General features: G+C 33.0%; 3 protein-coding genes and 1 long non-coding RNA gene across 6 annotated transcripts in view; 1 reads left to right on the top strand and 3 right to left on the bottom strand.

The window, feature by feature from the left end:
• LOC144554085 (uncharacterized) overlaps nt 1-9,951 on the top strand; it is a 44,547-nt gene extending 34,596 nt beyond the window's left edge. Inside the window, exon 3 of the long non-coding RNA XR_013511531.1 lies at nt 9,864-9,951. This is a non-coding gene — a long non-coding RNA (uncharacterized LOC144554085). The remainder of the gene's footprint in view (nt 1-9,863) is intronic.
• LOC144554075 (glucan endo-1,3-beta-glucosidase-like) overlaps nt 1-11,717 on the bottom strand; it is an 83,908-nt gene extending 72,191 nt beyond the window's left edge. The window contains exons 1-3 of one of the 3 annotated variants that reach the window (XM_078302300.1): nt 11,572-11,717; nt 10,966-11,221; nt 9,566-10,393 (exon numbers count right to left, since the gene is read on the bottom strand). In XM_078302300.1, the coding sequence (XP_078158426.1) occupies nt 9,730-10,393; nt 10,966-11,221; nt 11,572-11,650 (999 nt within the window). In that variant the 5' untranslated portion in view covers nt 11,651-11,717 and the 3' untranslated portion in view covers nt 9,566-9,729. Of the gene's footprint in view, nt 1-9,565; nt 10,394-10,965; nt 11,222-11,571 lie in introns of those variants that run through there. The other 2 variants (XM_078302299.1, XM_078302296.1) reach the window with 2 other exon arrangements.
• Nucleotides 1-22,765, bottom strand: part of LOC144554082 (putative mitochondrial protein AtMg00820) — an 88,943-nt gene that overhangs the window by 29,503 nt on the left and 36,675 nt on the right. The window lies entirely within an intron of this gene.
• Nucleotides 17,453-19,312, bottom strand: LOC144554079 (glucan endo-1,3-beta-glucosidase-like). The gene is made up of 3 exons (XM_078302310.1): nt 19,150-19,312; nt 18,530-18,788; nt 17,453-18,314 (listed from the first exon to the last, which is right to left on the bottom strand). The coding sequence occupies exons 1-3, from the start codon at nt 19,226-19,228 to the stop codon at nt 17,648-17,650; spliced, it is 1,005 nt and encodes a 334-aa protein (XP_078158436.1). The 5' UTR covers nt 19,229-19,312; the 3' UTR covers nt 17,453-17,647.

The raw sequence follows: 22,765 nt of genomic DNA, 5'->3' as shown, positions 1-22,765 counted from the left end.
TCTTCATAAATAAGCTTATGATGAAGATATTTTATTCCCACAACGAAATAGATTTAAAGAATTGAAATCAGTACAATATATACATAAGAAGCTTTGATTATGTTCATGATGTCGATTTGTATACTTGTCATTTATCGTTCATGATATTTAATTTTTTTAATATCATATTAACAATGTTATGTAAAATTATATATAGTATATCCTGCATATAATCTATTCTGAACAATAGAAGTAAGAAAGTTTATTTGACTTATTTTACATGAAATAATTAAGTAAATAATTGATATTTTCTCTCCGTGTGAAAGTCGTAGAAACCCGAAAAGGGCAAAAGAGAAATTTGTTATACTGAGCAATATATACATAGAGGCTGTGGCTACCTGTAGAGTGGAAAAAACGTGTCGTGCACCGTCACATTACTAACACGCTATGATTTTGGTCTCATGCCATGTCATACCGTAACCAAGTGAACAGCGACCCGTGCCGTGCCGTGACTATTCGTGTACCGTGTCCAAACGTAACTGGTCACGTTTCTCACGTTTAACTATTTTTTCATAATTTAAGTTAGTTTATTCAAGATTCACCATTTGATTAAGACCTAACGGTCCTAATTACACGTGACTCGCGTGATTATGTGTCGTGCTGTGCTAGCTGCGACCGGATCTTTCACGTGACGTGCCGTGTCAAACTTTCTACAAGCTGGTCACGATGCGCGAATGGTCACGGCACGGAACAGAAACACGTTCCATGTCGTTTCATGCCGTAACCGTGCCGTTCCGTGATGGAGCCGGCTCCGCTGTGCTATTTTTTCCACTCTAGCTACCATACTACATTTTATATATATTTAATGTGGGGGTTGTTAATGGCATAAGGCAACAATATCAAGGTGCGCCACATTTGATCGTGTTATGAATAGAAACTATTGAGTCATCTCCATATCATTGGATCGGATTCAATAAATTTGATCTTTCTATATTTATTGAAAACGAGATACTCTTTCTATTTTCATACTACTGAATTTAATAATTTCTATATATAAAAAATTTGCATCTGAATTATGAAAAAAAATATGTGATGCAAGTTGCAACGTTTTAGTATGACGATAGGAAAAGTGCTTTTATTTTTTCATATTGGATGTTAACTTTCTATTGATTCATTTAGAACTTTTTAACTATTAGTTTACAAATTTAATAATCTATTGGCATATTAATAAAAAAAATTGTGTATATAAGGGCCAAATTTTTTTTTTGCCCCGGGCCTCAAAATCTTCAGGACCGACTCTGTTTCTCTCTCTCTCACCCACACAAAAACAAAACCCTTTTTAGATTGAGAACTCCTCCTCTCACGTTGCTTTATTTTCGGCCGCCTCCTTCACCCACCTCCATCCCTCCGCCTCCCATCTCTGTCCCTCCACCTCTTCTCCACCTCTTCCTCTTCTCCATCTATTCCTCGTGTCATGTGTGTCCTTTCAAGCTGCGCGAGCCGTTGGAATCCGCAACAATTGTCGGCCCAATCGTTGCTCTAACCACGTAGATATGAAGAGATCATCTAAGAGAGGTGATCTAGAGGAGAGAGATAAGGGCGGAGGCGATTTGGAGCATTATTGGGTTGTTTTACAGTATTCACTTTGTGGTTTTAGAATATGCATCTTGTGGCAATCTGGACGAGAGAGATAAGAGCGAGGCGATAGGGAGGAGATATGAGGAGACGATCTGAGAGATGCGATATAGAGGAAAGATGAAAGTGAGGCGATCTAGAGTATTGGTCGTTTACAGTATTCACCTTGTAGTTTTACAATATGAATCTTGTGATTTTACAGTATTGATCTTGTGAAAATCTGGATGTAAGAGATGATGGAGAGGTGATCTGGAGAAGATAAGAGGAGACGATCTGGAGAAGAGAGATGACATAGAGGCGATATGGAGTATTAATCTTGTTGTTTTATAGTATTCGTCAAAGCTTACCACTTCCCTATCCCCCACACCACCTCTCCAACGCTATTGCGACGTCCGATCAGATTAGGTATGTTGTTTCTTCTAGTTGTTTCTTTCTATTTAGATATGTCTAGATCGTTCTTTTACATCTATTTATTTTCTTCTATTTATATCTATTTATTTTCTTCTATTTACATCTATTTATATCATTTTTTTACATGTTATATGAATTAAATCGAGGATCATATCTATTGTGATCTTAATTAATCTTTATTATGCAATAGTTTACAAGATCTATGCAATAGTTTTCATATCTTTATTTGTTTTCATATCTTTATTTTACATATCTAGATCAATTCATGCATCTTGTTGAGTTAGTATTATAGCTGTTGCAATTGTTTTACAGGATTCTTGTAATTGTTTTATAAGATTCTTGCACTAGTTATACATGATTCTTGAAATAGTTTTACAAAAAAATTGCAATTATTTCTAATATTTATTTAAATTTTCAGTATTTTTCTAATAGATTTACAGGATCTATACAGTATTTTACATGATATATAACTCAGGTTTAAAGGTTATGTAGAATATTTTACTGGGTATAATTCATAGTTTTACATGATATATGCATTATTTTACAATATCTATTACTATTGATGTTTAAAGGTTTACATTATATAGTTCATAATTTTACAGAATATAGTTTACAGTTTTACATGATATGTAGATTGTTTTATATAATAGTTCACAGTTTTATAACCTTATTTATTTTTATTTTTTTGCATGATGATATTTCTAAAGAATGCATTGTTCGAGTGATGAGGCTTCTAACTCATCCAAACAATACTAAACAAAGGGTTATGAAGTAAAAGTTTTTGTATGTTGAATAGTATGCTTGTGTGGAATGTATGAATTTGTATTTAGAATGTTATTGTTTGTTTTTGTTAGTATTTAACAGTGATGTTTTCAAAAGTAACAGTTTATGCTTGTGAACAGTTACTAATGTTTAACAATGTGGTTGTCAATAGTTGATTTATTAATGTTTTATAGTTTGCATCTGTTAGTTTTATTGTTTATACATTTTAAATTTATAGTATTGAAGTTTGCAGTGTATTTATCTCAATTTTATAGTGTTTTTTAGATTTTAGATTTATAGTTTCATAGTTTACATCTGTTAGTTTTATAGTTTATATTTGAGAATTTTATAGTATTGAAGTTCTATAGTTTGCATATGTATGTTTTACAGTATCTATAGTGTTAATTTATAGGATATAGATGTATATATAAATATTAATAATTGAAGAAAAAATTAAAACTAATTTTAATTTCGGAAAAAAATTTGATTAAAAAAAAAATTTGATGCAAAAAAACTAATTTTGCATAATTTCTGGGATTATATTGAAAAAACTGCAAGTTTGAGTGGTCCGGTTTTAAAATGTTCTAGAAAGTTTTAAATATGTCATTAATTGTAAGTTAGAGAAGTACACCAAGTGGTCTCGCAGCAAATACAGTTAGTTTGACAAGTTGTGCAAGTTGCAAGAACACAAAGTGGTCCCGTTTGATGTTAGAATTTTAAAGGGTGTTTTATATATGATTCGTTATATGAGATTACAGTACATAATTGAAAATTTACAGGATTCACGCAAGTTAAATGACAATTTTTTTTTAAAAAACTATGGATAATTAGTTGTGGACTGTTGTACCCGAAAAAGTTGTCATTTAGAAATAAATAAAAATGGCTAAAATAAGAAGAAATGGAGATGACCATTGACCAATTAAATGGAGAAGGTTTGATGGACTCTTCATAAAAAAAATAACAAAAGCATCAATCCTTCAACAAAAGCATCAATCTTTTTCTGTAGCAATCAATGCAACAGTAAAATGATTGTGCATATAAAAATAAGTCCAAAATGCATAAAGATGTCTTTTCTCTCTTTTTTCTTTGTTATAAAAAGAAATATAATAAGTTTTTTCTCTTTGCTGGTCCAATTCAAGAAAAATGTAATATAAGCACGTTCTTCAAAAAATTATATGAATTTCATCTTTTATTCTTTTCTTTTCTTTTGATCTTTTCTTTTCTCCCTCCCCCGATTATTTTTATAACTTGATTAGAGGTAAAGATGAGTGTAGGGAGCCAGCTGGCATCCTTGGTCATCAGACTCTCATGATCTCTTTATAAAAATGATTAATAAAAGGGAAAAAGTGACTTAATCAAAATATAAACACACAAAGACTGTTTAAAGTTGAGTCAGCTAACATCCTTTGCAATTCTCAATCTAATGACCACTTGGAACGACTTATTTGCAAATAAAGAAAGCAAAACAGTGAGATTATACTGCCAAAATGGCTAATTTTACTGTTTTGGAGGGTTTATTTGCAAATAATGAGAAACTGAGGTTCAAGATGTAAAAATGCAGCAGCTATAACTATCATATGCCATTTACATCCTTTGCCTATGAAGTTTCAATGATCTTGTCCTTTGAAATCAAGTGAGAAGGTATAAAAACATGATTTTCAAACAACCAGGGACTTTCCTATAAATTTCAAAGTTCTGACATGTTTCAAATATGTTAAAAAGATGATTTGATGAATTTTAAGCCTTTTGATCTTCATTTCCCTTGTTGCTGGTAAAAAAACAGTGACTTAAGGCTGTTAAAATGTGTTTAAACCATATACTATACCTCTCTATCATGATTCAGATGTTTGAAAGAGTCCCTGGTGCCAAACCAAGCAAGGACTCAGTACCAAATGACCATATAAACCTAACTGGTACAATGAAATACTTTGAATGCATAAAATGATCCCTGTTGACAGAATGATTAGTGCAGATCAGTACAGGGGCCAAATTGAAAAATGGACTTCACAGCTAGATAGAGGATTCAAAAATACATGAAATGGACACTAATTTCATATTTTTTGGATTTTTGTACAATTAGTTATGATTTTCTGAAATTCAGCCTTTGAAATATAAAACCAGCAAAAATAACAGTGATGTTCCATGTCTGCCCTTTTGTTTAACCTTCTGTCTGGTACAGCTAGGTAGCTCCAAAATTTATGAAATTTTACCATAATATAGAGCACTCTATCCTGAGAATTTTCATATAAAGAATACGAAATTTGGCTTAGCAGAACTCTTCTAATTAATTTTTAAAGTTGGTTACCAGCATGGTAACAACAACCATTTACCAGCAAATTCCCCTGTACAAAAACACATGTTTCATATAGCTCTGGATTGATTTTTACAAAACTGTTTTATGTGCATACAGATCATGACTCAAGGAAGATTTTCATGTGAATAACATAAAATTTGGTGTAGTCAATTGACGGGAATTAATCTCCAAATTTTAGCTGTTCAGAAAAATGCTGCTGAACCATTTGTCAGAAAAATGGACATTTGACCCCTGACAGCTGCATTGCCAGTTTGAGACCCCTAAAAGGGTTGAAATATTAAATAAATTGCATATTCAGAAACTAGACTTCAAACCAAGCAGGATAGACACCAAATTTAAATTAATTGAGTTTGTATTCAGCTCTGAATTTAATTTCGAAGTTAATCAAATCAAAAATATAAAAATACAGCAGCACAAGGACATTTCTACCCCTCTTCAGAAACAAAATCCTTAGAAATAAAAATAAATTCTCTAAAATCATAAAAATTGGTATACAAGTTCTTGATATATATATCTTTGATCCTGTAAAACAAAAACTACAACTCATGTACAAAATTCATGAGGAAATGGATCAAAAAGGGGCTGAATATATGCTGAATATATGTTTTCATGCTCCTATGTGACCGAAATTCTGATTCAAACCAAATTGAGACTCCTGTCTTGTCCCAATCCCTTCAGGATGGTCTAATTGTCTCTATCCAGTACTTGAATTAAACTCAAAGCTCCTGTACCAGTCATCGGTACCATTCTGGTACCTGTTCATGATGCAAAGTACTCAATCCGAGCTCAAATGTTAATCAAACTTCGAACTGATGCTTCTAACGTCCTTTGTGTCTCCATGTAACTTCAAATGGTTGTTTGATTGAAGAAAACCACAAGGGAATCGATCAAAATCGAGTCAAGAACTTGTTGGTACCGATAGACACTATAGAAGCCGAGGCCGCCGGCCGCCGATAGTAGGTCCAATGGAATCTTAACGTTAAGACAACCTCAATGGTGCCTTTGGTCAGCGCTGCCATGGCCGGAGTCGGCCGGATTTAGTTTGTCAGATATGAACCCTAGCCCGATATTAGCTTAGCATGAATTTCAAAGCATGTATATCTCAAAGCAAGGGAATGAATCTGATGGTCTATATTCAAACCAATGAAATCAACGGTTCACTGACAACATGGGGCTCTCTCCATCAGTGATTAAAATGAGTTAAATGGATTAACCCGAATCTCAAAGCCTAGGTGTCTCATCTCAAAGCCCGTTCAACCAAATCATGTCTGCACTAATCTCGAAGCCCAATAATTTAAATCTAAGGCCCAATGCACATCTCAAAGGCCCAAGATCCAAATCCTGACAGCATAAAATTCTTTCAAACAGGCCCTTGAAAGCTCAATTTACACTCCGACCCTGTCAAAAGCTCAAATTACAGCCTTAAGTCCCTCAAAATTTACAAATAGATTCCTAAAAGTATAAAAACTTCACAGAAAAGCCATTTTCAGTCCTTTTTTTGCCATATTTCTTTATTTTAAGTCCAAATCAACTCCAACTAGTCCAAAATAAAACCAAATTCAATTCTCTAAACTTCTTATAGAATTCATTTGTGTATTCATCAGGCCCTGGTGCTTTGTTTGCTGGCAATATATATACTTACAAGAATTCATTATGAATAAGAGGGCAATATACTTACAAGAATTCTTATAGAATTCATTTGATTACAAACCGAGACAACATATTTAATTGTACGTACCACTGAAAATTACATCGCTTTTATTAACTAAAGTTGTGTAATTTTCAGTGGTACGTACAATTAAATATGTTGTCTCGGTTTGTAATCAAAGCGGGGTGATTAATGGAACTTTTAAGGTTTTTTCGTTTTTATGGTTGTCTTGCTGACAATAAACTTAATTAATAAATATAGCAGCGGAATAAGTAAAATTAAATAAATAAAGAGATTATTTATATTTCACACTGGTTATGTCTTACTGACAATCAACTATAATAAATATAGCAGCGGAATGCATCACGGGAAATTTGTCTATATGTATATGGTTGTCTTTTTTGTGGACAGCAGGGCATTATTTGATTAATTAAGTACAGCTAGTGAGAAAGTAACATGCACCACTTGGAAATTTGTCTATATGGTGTATTATATTGTAGACATCAATCAATTATTAAGTTTGTTGTAAGACTTGGAAGTTTCATATTTGCCAGGCTATGGCCTTTTAAAAAAAAAAAACCAATTATTGAGTTCTGATACATATATACCACCAAATATGCATTATTCTTTTTATTTAAATTTTCGTCGTCAATATCGGATATGCGTTCATATTAAAAAATATATATATTGGATATGTGTTAGCTCGTCACATCAAGCTTTGAACAAAGGACTACCACATGATTCTAATGGGGATCGTAGGGTACTACGATTCTAAATCCAACCTTTCATTTGTTTTGAGATTCGTGCATAAAAACAACTTCTACAGAGATTCGTACAACTCAAAAAAACTAAAAGGTTGAATTTAGAATCGTAGGACCCTACATTCCCTTAGGATCATAGCATATTTATTTCCCATGATTATACCATGTCTTGCGTTCAAAATTGTTATTTGTGATTGACATCTGTGTAAGGTGTATTAAATAAGTTGTTCGGACACAGGAAGCAGAATCAGAAAATTTAATTAGATAGTAGGGCAGAAATATAAAATGCATAATGTGTGGTAATTGAAACTAATGGCACTTTGTGCAAGCAAGAAAATGATTGCGACTTGCACTGCCCAAAGACGACTATTAATATGGAGAACATGTTGAGCGCTTCAGATCAAACATTTGGACACTGAAAATTCAAAAATGACTTATAAGTATATACCCTAATATGTTCATAGAAGTAGAGTAGCCAACCTCTATATATATTTATATATATAAAAAGAGAGAAATTGGCTAAGATCATAGTGGTATGACCAAGACCTTGGTATCTACCAATTCATTTTTGATATTTTTAAAGTTCAAATAGTCGATCAGAAGTGTTTAACATGTTCTCCATATTAAAATGTGCGTGTTGACCAAATTTAAAAAATATTTTAAATAGTAGTTACTAATAAGCACCAACAGAAACTAGACATGAAGCCCGTCTGAGAAGCGCATGGCCAGTATAAATTCCAATTGTTTTAATTTGAAGGATATACAAAAATTAAAGTGGAAGATACAAAGAAAATATGAAATGTTAATTAAGTGTATCATGAGAGATGAATCTAGAACATCATTGTCCTGTGCTTGATCTTTAAGCTGTTTACGGATAAAACATGTATATAATATGTAGGGTTATTATTTTTTAATTAGCCGATAATGACAAAATGCCAAATGGCTCTGAGGCTAATCATATTATTTCTTAATCTCTTTTCTCAACACTAATGTACTTGTATCATAAAATCCACAAAGTATTTGCTCGTATTTAAACTGTCAAATTTCAAAGTTATACAAGTAAACCCGTTATTAGATGGATCTCAATCCTCCTTGTGATATGTAGTTCTATGTACAAACAAAAATATTGTAACCAAAAATTGCTCATATATATATATATACCTCGCAATTCATATGAAGTAATAATAATTCAAATATCAACTTATTCATATGTTTAAGTTATTCGACAAAAACAATACTTTCCGTAGGATTGAAAGATCCATTTCCAAAACCAGTTGAATGGTTTTCAGTCGGGTATTAATAATTTGAGAATTTTGATCCTTATCTCATTCTTAGAAAAACTTATATCCTCTTATTCAGGAAAAACTCAAGATACAAGCACTTATTGGAATATTACATAAGGTTTTGATACACTATCATGGCTTCTCCTATATTTAATTACGGGTATACAATGGATATGCAAAGTTCATTCTGTTTCAGCCAAATAGTGACCAGTATCGGACCAGAATGGCAGAAATTGGATGAAAAATGCCAAATCCGTAGTATCGGACCAGTATCGAATCGGTCAAGGCCGATACCGATACCTATCGGCCGATACTTCCTTCTATGCAAAGAAGTCGATATGTTAATGGAAACAGAGCATGTGGTTCAATCATCTCAGCACCTCTCTAGAAATAGAATATGATCAAGTGCTCTCCACTCGCATGCCATGACCACTTTCGGAAAAGAATGTCACGGTATGGCACGCAGTCATGTGACCACTATTAATAGTTTTCTTTTTACAACTTTTTAACATTTTTTCTGTTTTTTTTTTTCCTTGGAACATTTAAATTTCGAAAAAGTAGTTAAATGTGACTAACTAAGCAGTCACGGCACGTGTGGTCATGATATGACTAAAGTATCGTGACTATTTTGATAATCTTGGCCACGACACGGCTTGTGAAAACTTAACTTGATCACAGCATGACACATGATCTAAACAACAGCACGTCATGTGATCCAAGCCATGGCACAACATGACAGCACAAACTTTTATCATAGGCATAGGGACGCAAATTGCAACAAAAATATCCAAATTTTATTAACTTCCTCCCAAAGAATAAAACATGCATGCTTGCGTGCACTTATTGAACTATTACATAGAATTGGAATAAAGTATTTTGTATGTTCCCATCAACAGCATATATAGTACTCTGTGGCTCTCACGAATGGTAATATTCTCAGTTGAAGGTAATGGAGTACACTGGCGATTGGTCAGGATTGAACAGCCCCCAGTTCTGCTCTATACCCGCCGACTTCTCATTTTCATTAAACATTGCAAAGATGTAAGTTTCCAAGGCTGTTGATCTCTTAGGCGTGCCTTTACCAACATGATTAATCAAATTCTGGTTGTATGTCTGTGCATTAACCATAGTTGTGCCGGTCCCACCAGCAGATGGCCAGCCACTCTCTGAAATAACAAGACCAACATTTGATCCTCCAACCTTCTCCATTGCCGAGTAAAGCGCATCCACCTGTGCATCAAAGAGATTCTGATAATTGTTTGATCCGTCTGTCACCACGGTGCCAGGTGCGGTGAACAATGCATAGTCAAGGCTGATCTGTCCTGTGTTGCTGGCATAACTCAAGTAGGGGTATATATTTGCCAGGAGGGGGGCATTTATTGATGCAAGGTACTGAACTATGGATGACATGTATGAAGCATCCGAAGAGAATGCACCCGCTGAAGGAGGGTACGAGGTACCCACTACACCAAAGGAGACCGAAGTCGAGACCTGGATTGAGCTAAGGCCGGCAGAGGAGAGCGAGTTGTAGATGTTCTGCATTGCTGGGAGGATATTTGACACGTCACCACCACTTACCTCATTGCCTACTGCAATGTATCTGTTAAAGGAACATCAATTTTATTGTGATTTGTGTTATGTTACAAGCAAATAAGTTATATGAATTGTTGGCTAATATTAAATACTAATAAGCGTGAGGATATATAGTGATATCCATAGCACAGATTGCTCCATACTATGGATCAATATGTTCAATTTCAAACATAATCTTCATACAAAAATGTACTTGCAGACCAAATTTGAAATATTTTTTAGAATTTTTTTTACTTTTTTTATAGATATAAAATCACTACTTTTTAATGGTCTAGAATTTTTAGATCAAGTGATTTTCTACCTTTCTAAAAAAATAGTAAATTTTGATATACAACTACATTTTCAAATGGAGATCATATTATGAATAGTTCAGATTGACTCTTTGATCTTTCAAAACAGAGAAATTGATCCCTAGTATAGACAAGCCGTGCCACACAAGTAGTACCATAGCCTCACTCTTACTAATAATATATCCTGGGGAGTAAATTTTAGGATTTTCTTCTAGGATTTTGCACTGAACTTGTAGTAAAAAAATTCAGATCATTATTTCGAATGGAAAAAAAATACTCAGATCCGTACTTGAAAGAGACATCAGGGTAGGGTTTGACATTGTTCTTCACCCAGGTGTCAGCTGCTGAAGGACTCGAAGCTTCAGAGAGGTCGACACCCATGATGAGATTGATATTAGTGCCTTTGAGTGCAGTCAGAGTGGCACTGTCGGCCCCATATATACGCATTCCAGTGATGCCATTGGACTGGTACAGCTTCACCACATCAGCTTGTGAAGGAAGGTTGTTACCATTCAACCCGTAGCATACGCCTATTGATTGCGCACCTGCCTAAGGAAGACGTACATACGTACTTTTCAATAGGTTTCTTATTACATGCATTCATTAATTTATTGGCTTGGTGGACCAACTGTGGTAATTGAGGAATTAAAGGATCTGTTTGGTTGATTCTTAAAACTAAAATGGACATTCACGTGTGATGTACAAGGATTTGGAATACCTAGCTAGTAACCGATTCCATAGGCATTAAGTATCTTAAAGGCTAAAGCTTTCTACAACCTAAATATTCAATCAATAAGAGCTATCTTATGATGGTATATGCTCTCTAGCAAGTTTAAACAGAACAAGATGTTTATTGTGTGTGTGAACAAAAGAGATAGAAAGAAAGGAGAGATACTTCTGGGGTAGCTAGCAAGGATGCTAACAAGCAATGTGAGTACCGCCACCATGGAAAGAGCATGTGATCTGTGTGCCATGGAGAAGATGCAATAAGCTTACTCTTATTCAACTATTCTAGTTTCTTAAAAGGGAAATCAGTTCGAAACTTGTCATGGATGATCAATGCATATGAACTCCTTATATAGACAACGCCAGAAAGAGAAAAAAATAATTTATTCTATATCCATATATTTCATGCTTGACTAATAGAGTTCAAGTCAATTCTTAGTTAGCACGTCCAGCGCCAATTAAGGTTTGGAAGCATTGTCAATTTGCAATCTCCAGCTGTCTCATGGATCCTCTACAAACTATAGTTTCCTGTAACCTCGGTCTCACTTCATTAAATTTTGTTTGCACTAGATGATTACAATTCTGATGATGGAGCCATCTCAGTTCAATGCTACATCGGACCACTTTAAGTTAATGCTACATTGACGAAGATTTCGACACACACATATATATATATGATGGGGTCAAATAACAGAGTATCAATTTTGAAGATGTCATAGTTTATATATAATAATTATGTGTACATTTTCTTTTGTCATGATAAAAGCATATTTATCTAAATAACAAAAAGGCAGGGCAGTGGTAACACCTAAGTTCAATCTATCTATTGTTCATCAAGTTCTTTCAAATATTTAGGTTGATATACATTACAATTTGTTCATGATCATACATGATCTAGTACAGAAGAACAACTACCGGTCTACCCCGTATATCGCGGTGAAATTAATGAGAAAATGCAAAATTAATCAAAATCTAGACGACAACCTCCTACATATATACAAGTGAGGTCAATCCCTGTGCCAAACTTTTATTATTCCGTCCAAACCTACTGAGACGAGGAATGAGGAAGGAAAATAGAAAGTATATCATAATATTATATAAGTCTTCAACTTGGAAGTGATGGAAGTGGCATAATAAATTTAAAGATGACATGAAGAGAAATTCTTTATATCTGTCCCGGTGCCTATTAACAGTAAAATGTTGTAGAGATTGTACCAATAACTCCGTTTTACAGGTCAATTCCTGTGCCTAACTTCCATTAGACCTCACCAAAGTCACCTAGACTAGTAACAATCAGATAACAAACTTCATGTTGCAAGAGGAAAGGGCATAATTAATTGATGATATATATTGACAATACCATGTTAATTATTAGGAGCTATATTCAATTGGTGATTTAATTATGTTGGTGAATTAATAATACATAGACATTATAGGTGGTACAGCTCCACATTTAGATGCAATTAATGGGAATTTTAATTTTGTGGAGGTTAATTAAGTTCTACAATAATTCCATGTATAGAAATTTGATATGCACAATATGACATCTGTATGCAAAGGCCCAACTACCAGTCTAACCCATATCTATCACGGGTGGACCTTAATTTTGTGACTTCCCTATATACTTGACCTTAGGTTTGTCTATTTTAATTATCTCCATAATGGACCACTTGTATAGTATGTGTAGTGTAGATGATGGAATTCCATACATCAAAACAAACTTGTCTGCTACATTGATCAATCAAAAATTTAAGATTTTTGCCTTTTTTTGACCACCGAATTAGAAATTGACCTCGTGCAAAAAGGGTATAGTTTGAGAGGGTTGTCAAAAATACAGTAAACTAAAGGAAAAAATGCAAGTCGGACAGACATAAAGTCAGCAAGAATAAATGCAATTAGACTCGAGCAAGAATGTAATAATTTTGGGGCATATAAATAATCTTCATTCTTATTCTTATATTAAGCATGTAGATGTCTTGAGCGAACAGTTTTGATTAAAATATGAAATTTTGAATTGAATATCATCTCTCTCATCAAATATTTATTTTCTATATGTAAATGTTTTTGATGTTTTTTACGTGTAAAGGTTTTAATTTATTTATACACGTACCCACCACACGTACTCGCCACATGCAATTTGTATCATCTTTCTAATTGGTCTTGATTTCTTTCTATTTTTTAAATCATTTAAGGAATATTATTTGTCGTTTTATATGTCAAAAATTATCAAATTAATATATATGTCATTTAAAAATATATATATTTACGTGTAGATATCTTTTAATATGTCATTTAAGAAATACTATTTGTTATTTAGTCTAATTATTTTTATATAAATATTTCATTTTGTGTGAGATTTGTTTTGTTATCTTATAATATGTCTTTATTGCAACGCATAGGTACAATACTAGTTAAATATTGTGTATGCTATCTATGTAAATGACAATTACATAGAAAATTCATACCAATATTACTAGACTATCAGAGATGAAGAAGAATGTCACATGTACTATATAGCAACGGAAGCAAAAGAAAAATAACTAATATTGTAAATGAAATAATTGTTCATCATCTAATATCCATATATATAAGAACATACAGATTCCTTAGAAAGAATATTATAGAATGGGCATTGGACATGCATGCCATACCGACTATACATAATAAGTAGCATTTACTTAGTGCCAACATTCCCGATTTTTTTATTTATATTCAAAAAAATATATAAATTTAAAAAACTAACCAAACTCCTTGTTAATTTCCAAATCTACCCAAACCAGAAAAAAAATTTCCGGTTTCAATACCAATTTCCGAAAAAAAAATTTCCGGAAATTGGATCCTAAATCCGGAATAATTTTTTCCGGATTTAGGATTTCTTTTTTTTTTCCTAAATCCGGAATAATTTTTTCCGGAATTAGGATTTTTTTTTTTTTTAGGAAATTTTTTTTTTCCGAAATTTTTTTTTTCATTTTTCAGTTTTTATTTATAATTTATTGTATTGAAGTATTACAAATATTTAATATATTTTTTAAAAAATAGATGGAATACTATATAATTTGATTTATTCAAACGACTGCTACAAATAATCCGGATCAACATTTTTCATGCCGGATTTTTTATGGCCGTAAGAAAAAATAATATAATATAATATATGTATATGTATATGTATGTGTATATGTATATGTATATGTATATGTATATGTATATGTATATGTATATGTATATGTATATGTATATGTATATGTATATGTATATGTATATATAATATAATATATGTATATATATGTATATATAATATAAGAGGAGGGTTCCAATGCCTCATTTTTTTCAGAGTAAAACTAAGGTGTTTCATGCTCACCAAGAGAGTTTGGTGAGCACAACTCCAAAAGTTCATCGGATCGACTTCAAACGCAAAATCCAAACCGTTGAAATCCATGTGCTTCATGAGTGATGCATGTGCATGCAAAATTTTGAAAGTTTTGAGTTTATTTGCTACACGGTCAAGCGGTCAAAGAAATAATAAAAATTGACTATATAAAACAACTTATAAATTAACTTAATAAAATGTTCATTTCTTTGACCGCTTGACCGTGTAGCAAATGAACTCGAAACTTTCAAAATTTTGCATGCACATGCATCACTCATGAAGCACGTGAATTTCAACGGTTTGGATTCGGCATTTGAATTCGATCCGACGAACTTTTGGAGTTGTGCTCACCAAACTCTCTTGGTGAGCACATCACACCCTAGCTTTACTCTTTTTTCCATACCTCATCATATCTCATATTTTATATTTTCGTTTTCAAAGTCCAAATTGTCGATCCGAACCGTTCAATAAAATATTTATACTAAAATATGCATGGAGATGAAATTTTATATTTTTTGGATTTTTTTTTGCTATTTTTTAAGATAGGTACAAAATCACTGTTTTTGAACCGTTCATAAAACAGTGATTTTCTACCCATCTTAAAAAATATATTATATTATATATACATATACATATATTATATTATATGTATATTTTAAAATGTGCATATTTTAGTATAAATATTTTATTGAGGTATGATGAGGTATGAAAAAAATGAGGCATTGGAACCCTCCTCTTATATTATATATACATATATAGGCTGTGGCTAATTTGCTGCCGGCGGTGCTGCCACTGTTTTTTCTATTTTTTGATGTTCAAACGACAAATCTAAACCGTTAGATGTTTAATCTATATTATAATCTACTTGGAGACCAAATTTTACATTTTTTAGAATTTTTTTACTATATATTAAGCTGGTTTGAAAACCGCTGATTTCAATGCTGCAGAAATTTACTGAAATCAGCGGTTTTCAAACCAGCTTAATATATAGTAAAAAAATTCCAAAAAATGTAAAATTTGGTCTCCAAGTAGATTATAATATAGATTAAACATCTAACAGTTTGGATTTGTTGTTTGGACATCACACGGCTAAATATAGCCCCGGCAGCACCTCTGCCGAAATGCTGTCAGCAGCAATTTAGACAGACCCTACATATATATACATATATTATATTATATATACATATACATATACATATACATATACATATATTATATTATATTATTTTTTCTTACGGCCGTAAAAAATCCGGCATGAAAAATGTTGATCCGGATTATTTGTAGCAGTCATTCGAATAAATCAAATTATATAGTATTTCATCTATTTTTTTTAAAATATATTAAATATTTGTAATACTTCAATACAATAAATAAATAAATAAATTATAAATAAAAACTGAAAAATGAAAAAAAAAAATTTCGGAAAAAAAAAATTCCTAAAAAAAAAAAAATCCTAATTCCGGAAAAAATTATTCCGGATTTAGGAACAAAAAAAAAAATCCTAAATCCGGAAAAAATTATTCCGGATTTAGGATCCAATTTCCGGAAAAAAAATTTTCCGGAAATTGGTATTGAAACCGGAAAATTTTTTTCCGGTTTGGGTAGATTTGGAAATTAACAGGCAGTTTGGTTAGTTTTTTAAATTTATATATTTTTTTGGATATAAATAAAAAAATCGGCCAACATTCCATTAGAAGAATATTGGATCCATTGTTTGCTTAATCAAAGAAATAATTGTTGAATCTAACTGGAAATGATGAATAAAAGAGAAATATATTGATGTTCTTAGCTAGTATACATGATATTTGCAACCTCTTTACAAGCCTATTTATATGCCCCACCAAACTAACCGTTGCCTATCTCACTAGCTGCTGCCTAGTACAACAACTGCTCTATTTCCAAAACAAAAAAAAGGAGTAAATTGTAGCCTTTCTGCTGAAACTAGGCTCATTGCTATTTCTGTTACAAGGTAGGATTATTATTCTTTAATTAACCGATAATGACAAAATGCCTAATGGCTCTGAGGCTAATCATATTATTTCTTAATCTCTTTTCTCAACACTAATGTACTTGTATCTTTTTCTTGTGAGGATTTGGATTATTAATAATAGATTAAGTTTATAATAGAAAATATTGAAATCTGTCCAAAAAGTTTTTTAAAAAATAGGATAATATTGGTAGGAAAGTGTTTTTTTTTAAGGTTGTCGACAATTATCGGCAACAAATTATTTGTAGGAATGTTATAAGTGCTAGTCTAATAAAATAATCTGTTTTCTATTAAATTTCATATTTTACTAAACAGTACCATTAAATATGTTATTGCACATTAAAATCATTTTGTGAAAAATTAAAAAGTAACATCAAATTTTATTATTTGTTATATTTATAATATCCACAAAGTATTTGCTCATATTTAAATTGTCAAATTTCAATGTAACACAAGTAAACACGTTAGTGGATGATCTCAAATCCTCTTTGTGATATGTAGTTCTACTTCTACGTAAAAATAAAAATATCGTAGCCCAAAATTGCTCATATATATATATATATATACCTCGCAATTCATATGAAGTAATAATAATTCAAATATCAACTTTATTCATAATCATAGGTTTAGTTTATTCGGCAAAAACAGTACTTTCCGTAGGGATTGAGAGATACAGCTCCAAAACCAGTTGAATGGTTTTCAGTTGGGTATTATTAATTTGAGAACTTTGATCCTTGTCTCATTCTTAGAAAAACTTATATCCTCTTATTCAGTAAAAACTCAACATACAAGCACTTATTGGAATATTACATAAGGTTTTGATACACTACTACTTAGGTGTGCCTGATGATAACATAGTTATTGTATTTATTTTGGTGAATCATAATCCTCTCACTTGAAGTTAATAGAATACACTGGCTGTTTGTTAGGATAGAACAGGCCCCAGTTCTGCTCTACTCCCGCCGCCTTCTGATTTTCATTAAACATTGCAAAGATGTAAGTCTCCAAGGCTGTTGGTCTCTTAGGTGTTCCTTTACTGACATGATTAATCAAATTCTGGTTGTATGTCTGTGCATTACCCACAGTTGTGTCGGTCCCACCAGCAGATGGCCAACCACTCTCTGAAATAACAAGACCAACATTTGATCCTCCAACCTTCTCCATTGCCGAGTAAAGCGCATCCACCATTGCATCAAAGAGATTCTGATACTTGTTCGACCCGTCTGTCACCACGGTGCCAGGCGAGGTGAACAATGCATATTCAAGGCTGATCTGTGCTGTGTTGCCGGCATAACTGAAGTATGGGTATATATTTGCCAGGAGGGGTGAATTTATTGAAGAAAGGTACTGTACTATGGATGTCATGTATGAAGCATCCGACGAGAATGCACCCGCTGAAGGAGGGTACGAGGTACCCAATACACCAGAGTCGACCGCAGTCGAGACCTTGATTGAGTTTTGAAGGCCGGCAGAGGATAGCGCACTGTAGATGTTTTTCATTGCTGGGAGGATTTTTGAGACGTCGCTACCGCTAATCTCGTTGCCTACTGCAATGTATCTGTTGAAGGAACATTACATGTATTAACATTTGTGTTATTTTACGAGCAATGAAGTGATGAACAAATAGATTTTATGAATTTTTAGCTAATATTAATTACTAATAAAATACTGAGATGTAAATATTAGGATTTTCTTCTAGGATTTGCACTGAACTTGTAGTAAAATACTCGTATCATTAATTTTGAATGGTAAAAAAAATACTCAGATCCGTACTTGAAAGAGACATCAGGGTAATAGGGTTTGACATTGTTGTTCACCCAGGTGGCAGCAGCTGAAGAGCTCGAAGCATCAGAGAGGCCGACATCCATGATGAGATTAATATTAGTGCCTTTGAGTGCAGTCAGAGTGTCACCCTCGGCGCCATATATACGCATTCCAGTGATACCATTGGACTGGTACAGCTTTACCCCATCAGCTTTCGATGGAAGGTTGTTACCGAGCCCCCCGTAGCATACACCTATTGATTGCGCACCTGCAGAAGTATGACATATATATGTAATTTTCAGCAGGTTGTTTTCAAGCAATGCATTGTGATGATTCTATAGTCTATATGGGACAAGCTGTGATAACTGAGATAATTAAAGGATCTGTTTGGTTGATTCTTGAAATTTAAATGGACATTCACGTGTGATGTACAAGGATTTGTATTTTGTAATACCTAGCTAGTAACCGATGCTATAGATATATATATATTTTCATAAATTGATATTGTTTTCCAAAATTTAACAATGTAATAAATAATCTATCAATGATATACGCTATCTAGCAAGTCTAAATGGCACAATAAGTTTGTGTGTGTGGGCAAGAGAGAAAGAAAGAAAGAGGAGAGAGACTCCTGGGGTAGCTAGCAAGGATGCTAACAAGCAATGCGAGTACCGCCACCATGGAAAGAACATCTGATCTATGTGCCATGGAGAAGATACAATAAGCTCACTCTTGTTCAATTATTTCAATTTCTTAAAATGGAAATCAGTTTGAACCTTGTTATGGATAATTGATTCCTCTGAACTCCTTATATAGACAACCCCGGAAAGAGCAAGAATAATTTCATCTTTATCCATATATTTCAATGCTGGACTAAAAGAGTACAGGACAATACAATTAGTTAGCACATCCAGCGCCAATTAAGGTTTGGAAGCATTGTCAATTTGCAATTTTCCAAGAGTCCCATGGATCCTCTGCAAACAATAGTTTCCTGTAACCACGGTCTCACTTGATCAAAGATAATTACTATTTTCATGATGGAGCTGTTTCAGATTCTCGGTTCAGTGCCCATCGGACCACATTTTGGATCTCATGAGCCGCTAGTCGATTAGTTTGAAAGACTGATTAATTTGAGTGCTGTACTAAAATGTTTCTCTGAGATTAATCTGAAAACAGGCCATCTGGCAGCCCAATCAGACTGAAACTGCTTAGGTTTGTAAAACCAATTTATTTGACAGAGTTCATCACTTTAGAAGATGTCATAGTGTATATGTATGATAATTATATGTACATTTTTTTGTCATAAAAGCATATTATCATATAATAAGAAACAGGGCAGTTACATCACATTAGTTCAATCTATTTATTGTTCATCAATAAATAGAATATTAACACTAGCAACACTCAACAGGATATTAACACTAGACAATCTGATTAGAAAAGGCTGGGGCGAACAGATTTGTATTATGTCAAGTGGACTCTGAAACAGTGCACATATACTCAATGATTGCTCATTTACTCGGGCATTGTATCAAGAATTGAAAGTCAGATTTCACACAAGACAGCCATCACTTGGGGCATTATTAAGCACCGTGTACTATGAAAATGAGAGATCCCTGTTTCTTATAGCACAGTTCATAATTTGGAGGGAACGGTGAGCTAGAATATTCAGAAATTCAACAGCCACAGTGCAAGATTTGAGGGAGTAAATAGCGGTGCAACACCAATATCCACAGATAAAAATTAATGCATGAGATTGCATCGCTACAAGCAAGGAGGTGCACACTGCAATTCTGTTTCAATTTTTCTTTTTTTCTTTCTTTATTTCTTTATTTTTCCATTTTGACCCTTTCTGTTTTACTTTACTTACTGCACCTCTTTTTTCTTTTTTTTTTAGCTTGAGCTCATCATCATGAGCTACATTGTTTTTCCATTTTTCTTACGGCACCCTGTAACAACCTTTTTATCAATTAAATGGGAGCATGACTCCTATTTTTTCTCAAAAAAAAAAAGTTCTGTTCCATATATTTATGTGTAAATAGTATACATTACAATTTGTTGTTGAAGGTCACTCTCATACATGTACAGGATCTAGTACAGAAGAACAACTACCAGTCTGCCTGGTATATCACAGTTAGATTTATCAGAAAATACAAAAACTAATTAAAATCTAGACGGCGACCTCCTCCATATATACAAGCAAGGTCAATCCCTTTGCCTAACTTTTACTGTTCCTAACAAAGCCACCGAGACATGGAATGAAGAAGGAAAATAGAAAGTATCATATATGGCGCTTCTTCAACATGGAAGTGCTGGCAGGTGCATAATTGATCAAAAGATGATATGAAGAGAAATTTTTACATTTGTTCTTGTGCCTATTAGCAGTAAATGTTTTAAAGATGCATATGGTATACACATGAGAATGGTAAACATAATTCCATTTCACAGGTCAATTCCTAGACTAAAAAAATTCAAATTACAAACTAGAAAGGGGCATAATTAATGGGTGATTATATTGTCGAGTAGAACTAGGGTGTTCTTAAGTTCACCCAACCCTTTGGTGAACTCCAGTCTAAAATCCATCAAATCGGTTTCAAATGATGAATCCGAACCATTGAAGCCCGCCTATTTTACGAGTGATGCGTCTACATGTGATAATTTTAAACATTCAAATTAATTTAATATAAAGTCAAGCAGTCAAAATTAGAAGGTTAATAAATTAATTTTAATACATTCATTTTTTGAACGTTTTTTGACCGCTTGTCTTTATACTAAATTAATTCAAATGTTTAAAATTTTCACATGTAGACACATTACTCGTAAGATAGGTGAGTTTCAACAGTTCGGATTCGTCATTTGAAGCCGATTTGATTGGTTTTAGACTTGAGTTCACCAAGGAGCTTGGTGAACTTAAGAACACCCTAGTTCTACTCTATATTGTCAATACAATGTTGTGAGGAATATTTACTTGGTGATATATGTTGGTCAATTAACAATACATACACAATTACACATTAATTACAGGTGGTACAGCTCCAAATTTAGATGCAATTAATGTGAGCAAAAATTCTACATCCCATTTCACAAGTATAGAAACTTGATCTGCACGATATAACGTGTGTATGAAGAGGCCCAACTACCAGTCTAGCCCATCTATTACGATTGGACCACAATTTTGTAATCCGTACTTGACCTTAGGCTTGTCTATTTTATATCCATAGTGTACCACTTGTAGTGTTGTCTATTTTATAACTAAGTGGATCACTTATAGTTAGAAGGTAGAACCCCTTCTCTAACATTCTCTCGTTGTTTTGCAGAAATTCCATGCATAGAAACAAACTTGTATGTTAGGTCGATCGAGTCAAAATTCAAAAATTTTGATGGTTTTTGACCACCGAATTAGATATTAGGAAACAAGAATATGACGCACTATTTTATGGCTATAGACTTGACCTCGTGCAGAAGAATAATTATTTTAGTGCTACAGTACCCGCACAGTACTCGTGCTACAGTATTCACACTTAGAGAAATAATGTATTATGGTTCCCACTAATTATATAGTCTCAACTAATTATTATTTTAAAATCTGAGCAGCATCATTTCTCTAGTCCCCACTAATTATATAGTTTACCTTTTACAATCCTCGCACTCGTTCTCGCATCAATCTTTCTCTAACAAAAAAAGTTTACTTCATAGAAATAAATACTTCAAAGCATAGATATAAATACTTTTAGTACTTAGATATTAATACTTTCAGTGTCATATGTAAAAAATACTTAGATATGTATATTTTCGTAGTTATAAATACTTTGATGCATGACTTATTATGATTATTCATTTTCGAGTTCTCCAATTATCCTCGCGTCACCCTTCCTCTAACAAAAATATTTCAATGTATAAGTATAAATAATTTCAATACCTAGATATTAATACTTTTAGTGTCATATGTAAAAAATACTTGCAAGTATAGGTATAAAGACTTGTACAGCGAAGTATAAATACTTGCGGAATGATGAGTCGAAAAGTACATCATCATGGATTTCATTTGAAAGAAAAAATTACGTAGGTGTTAATAATTTGGAAAAAACATAAAATTGTGGAGATTTTGCAGCCCCTGCAAGAAGTTAATTTTCTTCATTTAATTTTCGGGGGTCCCCCCGCGGGTATAGTGTGGGTACAGTGCTGAGGGTACTATTATCTTCGTGCTACAGTACCCGCACAATAAATAATTGTTCACCTCATAGC

This window comes from Carex rostrata, chromosome 5, assembly GCF_964058835.1.
Source record: "Carex rostrata chromosome 5, lpCarRost1.2, whole genome shotgun sequence".
NCBI lineage: Eukaryota > Viridiplantae > Streptophyta > Magnoliopsida > Poales > Cyperaceae > Carex > Carex rostrata.
Note: the sequence above shows the minus strand (reverse complement) of the source record. Positions and strands in the feature narration are given on the sequence as shown.